The sequence below is a fragment of the Clytia hemisphaerica genome, unplaced genomic scaffold (assembly GCF_902728285.1).
Source record: "Clytia hemisphaerica strain Z4C2 unplaced genomic scaffold, Clytia hemisphaerica genome assembly, whole genome shotgun sequence".
NCBI lineage: Eukaryota > Metazoa > Cnidaria > Hydrozoa > Leptothecata > Clytiidae > Clytia > Clytia hemisphaerica.
Genome location: NW_027104192.1, coordinates 97,872 through 109,980, shown reverse-complemented (window position 1 = coordinate 109,980; position 12,109 = coordinate 97,872). Strand labels below are relative to the sequence as shown.

General features: G+C 35.0%; 1 protein-coding gene across 1 annotated transcript; it reads right to left on the bottom strand.

Moving 5' to 3' along the window:
* Positions 1–317: 317 nt before the first annotated feature.
* Positions 318–10,531, bottom strand: LOC136815123 (protein mono-ADP-ribosyltransferase PARP12-like). The gene is made up of 11 exons (XM_067071565.1): positions 10,425–10,531; positions 8,303–8,706; positions 8,034–8,151; positions 7,601–7,776; positions 6,556–6,679; positions 6,073–6,295; positions 5,163–5,355; positions 3,236–3,420; positions 2,405–2,614; positions 1,666–1,921; positions 318–1,400 (listed from the first exon to the last, which is right to left on the bottom strand). The coding sequence occupies exons 1-11, from the start codon at positions 10,447–10,449 to the stop codon at positions 1,239–1,241; spliced, it is 2,076 nt and encodes a 691-aa protein (XP_066927666.1). The 5' UTR covers positions 10,450–10,531; the 3' UTR covers positions 318–1,238.
* Positions 10,532–12,109: the final 1,578 nt, after the last annotated feature.

Genomic DNA, 12,109 nt, shown 5'->3' with positions numbered 1-12,109 from the left:
TATTATCAAACGTAATATCTATGGAAGTATTCCTCGATGCTACAAATACATTTTAAAGAAAGAAATTTTGGCGGGAACTTAATTTGGCGGATTTGGTCAAAATATGCCAAATTAAGTTCCCGCTAAAATTTAATAACTTTCCCGTCATCCGCCAAATTCAAATTGCTCTATTTATTCCCCCAATGTGTGCTGTTTCAGGCTTTAAAACAGGTTTTTCCTAATTAATGGCGTTTTTGGACGCAAAAATGTCCTTCATCCGCCAAATTAAATCCATTCCTTTTATACTTTTATACTGTACATGTACGTGGAAAGCAGGCTATAGTCAGTATTCCATTTTCCGAGTGAAATTAAAGAAATAAAACAAAATGATTCCTTAATAAAGTTATCGTAAAGATGAAATAAAGAAATTTTAATCTGAAGCATCATAATCATGATGAGGATATGAGTGTCGATTCATAAACTTGTACAAAACTGGAGCTATTCACAGTTCTGAAATCCTTTTACAATCGCCACTTGTACTAGGCTCGTTCCCTGTACATTGTCGGCCTCTTGAATTTTAATGATAGCGCCAGACTACCGGATAATAGTGAGTTTACGTATTGGAGGATATCGAGGGCAACGGTAAGCGAATTCCACGCAAAACGCAAAAGTCGATAGTTGATGTACGGCTCTATTTCACCTTATGTGACACGCATCCCCTCTGATATGTTTTGATAAAGAGAAAACGTATCGTGTATAAAGTGCCTGTCCGAGAGTTACCCCAATTTTGGGGTAACCTGTTGCAATTTTCTTAAAAAACTTCAGAAATCCAATGATTTTATTAACTTCTAGCCATTCAAATTTTTTAATTAAAATCTAATGAACCTTGAGGATTCCTCAAACTTACTAATCAAGCTAATCAAGTTTCTAAAACTCAAAAACAAAAAAACGGCGGTAACTCTCGGACGGCGCTTTTATACGCGATACACATCCCTTATATCAAAACGTGTCAGATGGTATGCGTGCAGCCTAAAATTGCCTTTGCTAACCTAAACAGATGACGGTATTATTTTGGTGTTTTTACCGTCGTCAACCAAAGTGGACGGTGATTTTGGTGACATGTCAACTTTGCTTTATTATCATACCGTTATATACCGTCTCCTTCGATTTGTCTCGAATATATGAACTCGCAAATGTTCTAGCGCCAACCATTGACGTAACCTAAGGCCTTTACACAGGGATGATGTTACTCTCATTTTTCATCTTCTCAAAATTGAGCGTTTGTACTTAATCAAATATCTTGGATAGAATTGATCGCGTTCAAAAATGACGAAAATTGACGGATCTATGATGTCATTAACACAGCTGTCATATAGAATGTTCTTCTCTCGTTCTGGTGGTCGTGTGTAAGTTGAACAACCCTGTGATAAGAAAAGTAATACAAATATAATCTTTTTCTTATCAAAATTTTATGTTAGATATATTAAGAAAGGCTGACCACGATGTTTGCATAATGGTTGGCTATTCAAAAATGACAATTATCGGAGTTTGCAGCCGTCATTGTGGCTGTTTTATTTCAAATTTATCTTCCATTTCTCATATGCCGATTAAACAAACAAGGAATCAGAACTTAATTGGGTAAGTATAACAGTACAATGAAATGTTAACTAAAAAAATCAATTTTACCTTTGCACAGTAACCAACCAACACGTCTGCGTAAAACATTGAGCAAATTCCCGATACAGGATCAGAACTTGTGTAGGAGCAGCTGTAGGAAGTCTTCTTAGCAAAATAACTTCCTTTACCAAAGCTATGCTTTTCAACCATACGCCAATCGAAATTTTGTTGACATATTTTCTCGACAATATCGTTTCGAGTGCCATGCCAAAGTTGCATCTCCTTGACCTGACCTTTATTGCTTTCCTCCATGTTTTTCTTCTTGCTATGGTGTTTAATTAAAAATGGAAAAAAAATGTTGTGGCACTTAACATCTTAATAAAGAAGCGTCAAGTAATACCATAACACTAATAGCACCCGTGTCAAACGGAGATAAACATGTTTGAAATAATTTGTACACACGCTGGTTGTCTGAACACACAACAGATCATCAATTCTGTACACGTCACGCTCTTCCCTAAAGGTATGTGGCGAATGGGGCGTTCTGACCTTGCTTATAGTAAAATGTGTGTCATATTTAAGGTATGAAAGACATGAAATGAGATACCTTATTACACGAAAGTAAGTAGACACATAATCAACGACCTTGAAATTAACATGCAAAAAATTAACACGAATTTTATTGCTTTTCCAAGGAGACCACGGCTAGTTTTAATTAAGGGGGCGGGTTTTTATTAACACAAAATTTTTAAATTCGTGTTAATAAAATGACGTGTAATATTCGTGTAATGAGGTAATATTTACTGACCTTACATATTGTCGATAGAGCTGTCTGTTACAAATTTCTTCGACTGAAATTATATTGTAGTTCATTCGGCCTTCCATCGTTTGAGCAAAATCTCTTTCAATTTTACTACGGACGTCATTTTTGACCGGAATAGCAATATATCCGGTGACTGGGGCGGAAGTCCAGTGAACTGGAAAATCGTCTAATGAAGCAGACAGAGTCCTCTGTTTACTAAAAAATGAATTTCAAAAAACATCACTTTCATAACTACTCTTTAACTTTTATGGTAGAAACAAAAAAACATTGTTGAAGGGATTATTAGATAGTCTTTTCAGTCTAAACAAACCTTTCATATTGCTTCCTATTCTTGCTTAAGTCTCATCTATTAAGATGCTGCACTGAAAGCTGAAAAAGTTTGGAAGAACATTCTACTTAGCTTTTATTCTTATTATACGCGAGGAAGAAAGAAATTAACTACTTTTAATTGCTGCTGTTACCTGCCGTAACATATCTTAAGATATACCTACACATAAATTCCATCGCGAACAGCCCCGTCGTTTTGCATTTAATTCTATCACCGGAAAAAAACTAGGACTCCGGGTAGTTGAAAAATGAGCTTTGGAAAGTTGGACAGTTTCCAATATTAAGCCAACACCAGATTTTACGATTTTAGATTTTACCCTTTTTAATGTCATGCCGGCTATCCTAGGAAAAATAGCAGACATTTTTAGGGAAGATTAAGTAGAATCTCAGTCAGGGAAGTCAAATCCTATATGCAAAACGGCGAGACTCTTGACTATCCCTAGGTGTGGAGAAATACTTAAAACTTTGTAATTCGGAATTCTAATGTACCTTTCATTTTGAAATGGAGCTGGTCTTCTTCGAACACATCTTCTTTTATTTGTCTTGAGATTTTTTTGATTCATTAATTTGAATCTCAAACTGTAATAAAATTGAGCCGTTCTGAAATCCATTTTCGTTGGACCATCGTGGTTCTTGAACATGTCGTATTTATTTTCTATCATTTCAGACGTAGCCTAAAAAAATCAAAGAAAATAGCAATTTGATAAACATATATCGAAATTTGTAAGAAGATGGCCCAAAAATCCTATTTATAATATTACTTACAATTGACTTTAGACCGGTTTCCACTTTCACGCGAAAATGAGCGAAAACTTTTTGTCAATCGTTTTTGCCTGCAGAAAAGATTAAGTCATTAAAAAAGTTTCGAGCAAAAAATAAAAAGTTTAAAACCGTTAGCGTTACATCAGACTTACTCAATGGAATTGCTTTGTTTTTCAACCGACCAATGACCTTACAAAACCGTTAAAAAGTTTTCGCTCTTTTCGTGCGAAAGTGGAGACTGGTCTTTAGGAAGTATCTAACAATTTCTCAATTTAACTTCTCCACAAAACTCTCAGTTTTTCCACTGAATTCTAATCAACCGAGATACTGGAAAAGTTGTCGTGAATAGGTAATCAAAAGGCAATCGACACTAAGGAAAACATATTTATCCAAACATACTTTTCCAAGGGTATGTTTGCTACACCTCTGTTTCGCAGCCCCGGTGGAACCTTTTCCCATAGTCGGGATAAAAATGTCCATTAAAATCCCAAGGGGATAAGAATTCTATTGTTCCAATCTCAAAAGGTTCAGTGTGGATGGTTTTGGAGTGGGAGGTACTGGAAAGATTGCCGTGAAAGAGAGAGAGTCAAAAAGCAATCGACATCATAGCGAGCACCTCACTAAAAACCGGGATTTTTTTTAGTGAGTTCCACTTTGACGATTTTTGAAAATAGAAGCCTTTCAAGTATTTTGACGTAAATTCAATTTTTTTTTACTGCAAGGGCTTCAAAAGTTTAAAGTGACGTCAAAAAATTGAATGTTTGGAGCCCGAAAACCTTAGCCTGTTAGATGAAAACCGCTTTTTTATCGCAAGGTTTTGAATTGTGGAAGGAATCTACCTAAATTTTATTATTTTTATCTAACTTTCCTTTATATATTATATATTAAGATTTTACAGTCATGGTCATGGTTTTATTACAACTTTATAAACTTTGATAAATTTTTAAGTAAATAATGATGTAGCAAGTATCTATTTCTATTTTGTACCTCTGTATCTTGAAATTGCACGAGATCGACTTATTCCATCAAATACTAGTCTTGGAATCCTCGTTATTTTACATCCCTGTTTCAAAGACTGGCTATGGCTAGTGTTGAGAATTTCTTTGATTTTGGTTGTTTCTCTGCAAGAAAGAAAACCTTTGAAGAAAGGGGGTTTCCTTTATTAAATTAAGAGCCTCTCTTGATAATACCATTAATTGGAGCAGCTTGGAGACTTTTTTGCTTCTACAGTTCTTTCGTTATAAGGGCTGTATCAAAATCCCGAGGATTTTTTTGTTTTGATTTTATGCACGGATCTCTAAAATTAAGACTAGATTTGACATCGACGCGTAACCTCTCCATGAAAAAATCCTATTCGGCTGTCCATTCCAGTCTTTTCTTTCGAGTTCCGTGTTTTCTCCCCTTTATGCACTCCGCACGGAATCGACGTCACCCTCCACCGCAGAGCGAAGACTCTCGACAAACGCTTCAAAGTGTAACTGACCATAAAACAAAGAAAAAATTTGGTTTGTGGGAAGGTACTGGCTAGAAAACCTGGGCTCAAAGCATTCGAAAAAGTCACAAAGTGGAATAGACGTTAATTGCGTAGAAAGAACGCAGATGACGTCTAGTATAGGCTATCGACACCAAGGACAAAATACAAATCTAAAAATACCGTTCCAGGTAAATGATATTCGTGCCACGTTTCGTCGTCGTACCAATACCATTTCCATGTAGTTGTCAAGGGTTCGTTTGTTCCTTTAGATAATGCAGTAGAAGGCGTTGATATACGCTTAAATGTTGCTTTCAAATCACTGTATCTTGATTGAGTCAGGTCTTCGAAATTGACGCGAAAATTGGACGTAGCACTACATACATAAAAATAAAAACCCGATATTTAAGATAATAAAACGGTAAAAAGTTCTTCAAGGTTATAGCAAATTCGTAAAGAAATTTGAAATAGATTACAGAAGAAAGTTTTATAATTCTAATACTTTAAAGGAAAACTTCGAAAAATCAATGAAATTTCCTTCTTTTTTTCTCTAATTCCCCGTCCAGAACGGTTTTTCTTTTTGTTATACCTTTACGGGAAGGCCCTTATTTCACACTTCCCCGTTACCAATGCAGAAAAAAGAAACATCCTTTCACAGTTTTCACGAACTTTACTTGGTGCGCCAAGAAAATGGATACATGTTTTTGTCAAGATATTGAGAGGATAAAGATGTTTTTGTAGATTTTTAATTATTCCATAGAGGCAAGCTCAACTTAAATTTTGGTATTTAAAACTTTAAAATTTGTTCACTCAATCAAAAATTATACTTAAAGACTGAAAACTTTTACCTACCCAAAATGACAAAATTAATCAAAAACAGTTTTTAGTCAAAATTTAAATGAAGAATCGAACCTATTATCAAAGGTAATTTCAATCAAAATAAGATTTTTAAGCAAAATTGTTTTTATGTTTTTCGTGATCCTAAAAATACCATTTCGTATGAAAAGGATCTAAAAAGGCGCGCAAACTAATGGCATCCTCCCCATTTTCAATTAAGCCTAAAAGTATAAATAGAAATAAAATAGCTACATACAAATCCGTAGATTTAACGTCTCGAAATTTTTCCTCGATCGCTTCTGTAACATCTTTTGGGCATATACTGACTTCCGTTTCTCCTTGGATCTGATAGTACCAGCAATAAGGAAGGCTGTATGGAGGGTGGACGGCTGAACAGTTGTCCCCGTTAATGCATAGATTCTTTAAGTAAAATCCACAGATAAAGTCCTTTTTTGTTGGTGTCAAAAGTGACAGGGAACCTAGAATGACACACAGAGTATACAAAATTACAATAGGATTGAAGATAGAAAATTATGAAATAAAGAAGAAATACAAATAAAAACACGCTTATTGAAGCATAATTTTGTCTACTCTCCAAGTTAAATGTGCGTTATCAAAAGCGTTATTTCCACATGGGAAGTAGCTAAAAACAACTTTATTTAACGAGAATCTCTTTCTTTTGAAGGTACACGAAGCTTTACTAACATTAACACATCAAGCGGATTGTTACTTTACAAACCTATATCAGGTGTATATAATTTTTTGCATTGGGTTGACACCACAAAATAACCTCTGCTTTCCGCACAAGAAAAATATTTCTTCCCTTGAAAATTACCATTACACCCTCCGTCAATTGCTTTGTCCTGTTCAAAAAAAAAAATTAAATTGGGCGATTTTATAGAGTAGATAAAAAGTGTAATACAAACCATGGAGGTATAAAGAAACAGGAGAAGTATGCTATTGTAACCATGTTCGCCCTACGATTAAAAAAATTACGAGGTATGCATGCTCATAATCTCATATATCGTGCATTTTAATGAGCTCTTTTGTTGATAGGTGTAATCTTTTTGGCTAACTCAAGTGTCGGAAATAAGATGAGACGAGATTCATTGTTTCTGACATCGGCGTAAGAAAATATTTGGACTAAAAAAGGGCCTGTAAACTTTGCAATCCTTCATCAAATGATAAGATTTTTCGATCAACATTTTCTTTAAGGTGAACTCTATTGCTTAATACTTTCCTCCAAAATTCTCCAGCGACTTTTTGTCTACAAGTTGGGTCTGAAATTGTGTGTGCTTATAAAGAACTTTTTATTTTATGGCTGGAGAAAATATATTTTCAAAACAAAATTTAATTGATGACAAAATTGAACGCAAACTTATTTCGTGGAGCTAAATTTTATTTTATTCTCGTATATTAGAAGCATGCTTCGATGCTGATAGTAAGAATGTTCAGAGCAAACTTGAGTTCTACTAAAAAGTCGTATTTCATCGGGCGAGCCTAGAATTTCTTTTGATTTATTATATAAAAGGAATCAAAAGACTTTAACGACCAATTACCAACAAATTCATCTCCTGTCTTTCTTTATACCTCTATGTACAAACTATCATTTCAAAACTCCCTGTATTATGACAAAAGAGATACGGCAATCGGTATCGCGACTTTCAATTCCTTTTCCTTTGCAAGTTTCCAAACCAAAAATTATTGTTAACCCGAATTATCCCATATAAGAACAGGATATTCCAGGTTGAATCTACCTTTAATAAACTTCATGATAAACTCACCAGTTCGATTCCGGCCATTGAGTTATTCATTTCTTCAATGAAACCACACCAGCGAACAATCCCACGATATTGTTTTGAATGAATTGTCACCTCGACTGGAGTATTGACTTTCAAAGTGGCAGGTTCACTGGGAGATGCAGTAGTGTTTGTAGGCAAAGATTGCTTTGAGGGCAAACCTGAAATCAAATTACTTTATTTTTATTTCATCAAAAAATGAGTATTTATTATCGATACCCATTAAAAATGCTTCCCAGGTAGTTCAGGACTAAGAGTTAAAATAAAAATATGCCAACATATTTCTCGTTTGAGGCGGCATTTAAAAAAGTCCGAACTGTTTGGCTGGCTATTAGACAGAAATTAAAAAAAAAAATTTAAAGTTAATAATAAATCTTTACAATCAGTAAAAAAATATTTCTGCTTTCTATGTACTTACTTCCATTCTTTTTTGGGGGATGCAAGAAAGGACAAGTGATATTTTTACATGTATCACCTCTCCAAGAATTGCATATTTCAGCCTTTGTATTTGATGGATGACGATAAGCGCAACCCTCCTGAATTAAAGATAGATGAATATTAAATTAGGATAGAAACCTTTGAACGATATGCTGTAACGCTAACGCTATAGTAATAGAGTATAGTTTTAAAATGTCTAAGATTTGAGATATCAATTCGATCTAATGTGGTTGTATGATATTGATTAACCTGTTTTTTGCATCTTCCTTGCATGTAGAAATTGCAATCAGTTATTGGACGATAATCTTCACTTCCGTTGTTATCTTCCTGAGATGAAGAGCTGATACTTCTTTCCACTTTTTGAACATAGTCCTCAACTTCTATCCTACTACCATCAATGACTCGGCCATCCATGCTAACAATGGCTTTTTGAGATGATGTTGGGTTGATATAATTAACATAGCCCATACACTTTGAAGTTCCATCGTTATTTTTCAAAATAGTTACACCATTAGGAATGATGACTCCAAATCTTTTGAAATTATGAAATAATGTGTTTTCATTTGTTTGTTTACTGAGTGATTTGATCACAACTGGAAAGCTGGTCTGCGTTTTCTGTTGAACATTAACTGGATGAGGATGTGGCGATGATGCTGGAAATACAGGTTGTTAAATCTTATACAAGGTACATCACAAAAAGATTCTTTTCTTTTAACTTGATTTTCTCAAACTCTATGGACTCTAAAAGAAAATGAATTCTTTTACATAAGGGTAGAAGAAGGATCAGCTGAAAATTTTGATGGATCTTTTTTTATTTGGTTCATTAGATCAAAAGTTCTGAATGATTAAAAAGGTTTGTTTATATTGTAGAATTTTTTCGAATAATTCGAAATCAGCTTGTATCAAATATATATTGTAAGATTACATCATTTTCTTTCTAAAGTGAGCTTTTGCTAGGCAAAAAATACTTCAATCTCAATAAATAAAACCTGCTAGAAAATGCCAAAATTCCAAATTCTAAATTCCAGTATGACAGAAAACTTTTACGAGGAGAAAACTTTTGCAAATGACTCTCCCACTTGATTGGATGGTGCATGATTGGTTTCAATAATTGAGTATAATCTTGAGTATAATCTTGAGTATCAATTGATCATTGATTGATTTGAACAATCAATTGAACTTGCAGTCATTAAACAATATCCATCTCAAAGCCAATCGATAATTAATTGATTCAATGAGACAAAAAATGACGGATTGCTAAACGTGCAGCAGCGAGAATCAACCAAATGAATTTTGCCATTCAATTACCAAGACAACACTACGATTTGTTAGGCCTTGTTTATATGATAAAGTAAAAATAACTCTGTACATGTAAATGGGTCAGTGATTGAGGTACGGCAAAATTTCTGGGTGTGTGGATCTAGATGGGTTCTGTCTCCAACGTAGATTGAAATAGTCTTAAAATTACCATAATTTTTGGATCGCATTAGTAGACAGAAAATGAGCAAAATTTTTTAACGTGTCGTTTATACCTCCAAAACAATTTTATACACAATGGTGGAGCGCACATTTTCTCGGGCCATTTCTGAGAAGTTTGAATTATGGGAAAGGTGTATTACATCCTGTAGATGACTGATGTTGTTTTTTTCTGAAAGCTTAATTTCCCTAGTGTGACTAAACTAACTGTCTGTGTTTTTAGGTAGACGATTCGTCAACACGATCCTTGGATTTCACAATACAGCCCCTCCTTTTTTGAAATGCGATATCTCGGAATAATCAGAAAATAAAGAAATTATCAGTCGGTTGGACGTTGAACTTTCCAAAGCTAATATTTGACTACCCCGAGTCCTGGTCTTATTCTGCTAGAAAATTGGCAGTTGAATCTTATGGGCAGGAATTAGAATCCAATGCAATACAAAAATATTTTCAAATCAAAAAATGTGATGGACTATACTAGACATAAAAACAGACAAGAGCAGCCAACGGCTAGGAAATACAAAATAACTGTTCGGGAGGCCTTTTTTCACTGGAAAATATGAACTGTTATTTTCATAACCCGCTCCTGGGAAAATATATCTGTTCTGGGAGAAAATTAGTGTTCCTGGAAAACATGTATCTGTTCTGGGAGAAAATTAGTGTTCCTGGAAAACATGTATCTGTTATTGGCAAAAATTAGTGTTCCTGGAAAACAAGAATCTGTTATGAGAGATGGTGATGCTCCTCCTGGAAAAACCTGTCTGTTCTGAGTTGAGATTGCTCCAGTCACTCCTGGAAAAATATGTATGAATGAACTCAAACGAAAACAGTGTTACTTACTCTAGCTTGATCTGACATTTCATATTACAAATATAAATAAAATAAAAAATAATACCTTTTTTACGTGTAGAATATGCCATTTGTGGTCTCAAACTTCTTATTTTAAAATAAGAGATCAAAACCAAACCTTATCATACCGATCCTTGTCAAAAAAAGAGAGGGTCGATACTTTCACTTTTGATCGAATCAAAAAAAAAAATTAAAAGTGAAAGTACAAACAGTACATCCAGTGAATTTGAGATTACGTCATTGAAGTTCGAAATTACACAACAGTCCATGTTATGGTTAAGGCTCTTTCCTCGGCCCCAATGAGCATGGTCCAGTATAAGAGAAGCATTTTCCAAGTCCGATCCCCCTTGGTCGTGGCTTCTTCATAAAGACGAAAGACAGATCTGGACTTATTTCGTACTTTCCAGTCTCTTGTTCGTAGTTTTTCTGACTTTCTGGTTCTTTCTGAGTTATTTTCTATGTTTTCAAACTTGCTGAATGACTTACCAACAGATCGCCACTGGTGGGATTCGAATCCACTAAATGCAAAGTTCCGATGTTCAGAAGCCCAATGCCTTATCCACTGCGCCACGGATTCATGCCAGGTCGCCTGCGGGTCCTGACACTATTCCCGCATGCCGGATCCGAAAAATAGATACATGTCTTTCGTTTTTATGAAGAAGCCTTCGCCATCTCGGTCCCAGACACAGATCATCATTTTCCAGAAAGCTGAAAGAGGATATCAACATAAAATTTATTTAACCAATCTCACTGCTCAACTTTGTGGCAGAAGATGGTGAGATTTTTATTATCATTTTCATCTGTTGTTGCTACCTTTACAAGGGAAGAAATTTTTGCGGGAAGAAATTTGTTTGTGGAACAAGTTTTCACGGAATTTAATTTCGCGTTTTTTTTTACAAATCTGATTTCAACCATAGAAACTTGCAAAGTCTGCGAATAAGACCAATACCTTGATTAGCCTTTGTTTATTTTTTCATAAAGGTCAAAGGGGATGTCCAGCTTTTGTTTTTGATCAGGTATGAGACCCAGCAGGACCCAGGCCAGGCAGATAAGATAATTTATCACGTTTTTATCCAGGCGGTGTCAATCGAACTGTTCGATTATGGAACTAATCAAACTAAATCGAACTTTCTCGAACGATAGCTGTTCGATTACCAAACCCAATCGAACACCTATCGAACCGGGAAAACTTTCGTAAAGTTCGATGACTGTTCCATAGACCTTGAATTGTATGCAAAAATATAGGAACGAAAAAGCCGTGGTTGGATTTAGTTGGAAAATATGCAAAACATATGCAAGTTTACACAAAGATTAAAAAGACAACAAAGCATCTTATAAATAAATTTTATAATCATTAGAACAATAAAAGATGGAATTTCTTGATCCAAAAAGAAATATTTACCGAATGCGAACAACAAAATAGTCCGGCGGCGATCCAGGATCACCCTTACAATTAGTAAATATGGGTTTTTATTTTATTTTCCCATCATATGGTCCCTTGGGACCCCAAAACCAGTTTTTGCCAAGCTGGCAAAGCTTAATGGGGGCTTAAAGGGGGTAGGGTCATTTTAGCCTGGGGGTCCTTAGAAAGTCGATTTTTGAAGTTCTCATTTAGCTAAAACTGATTGTGCCATCAGATAGAGCTTGAAGAGTAGATCTCCAAAATGGGATCATTTGTCACATTTGGCAGACAGTATGGCAGACAATATGGCAGACAGTCTCCCGGAATTG

Bases quoted from the DNA above. Each gene is read 5' to 3' on its own strand.
- LOC136815123 (XM_067071565.1), bottom strand. From the start codon at position 10,449: ATGGCATATTCTACACGTAAAAAAG. The intron at 5,356-6,072 runs GTATGTAGCTAT...TTATGTATGTAG, and splicing joins GACGTTAAATCTACGGATTT to TGCTACGTCCAATTTTCGCG. The intron at 3,421-5,162 runs GTATTTTTAGAT...TGATTTTTTTAG, and splicing joins AATATCATTTACCTGGAACG to GCTACGTCTGAAATGATAGA.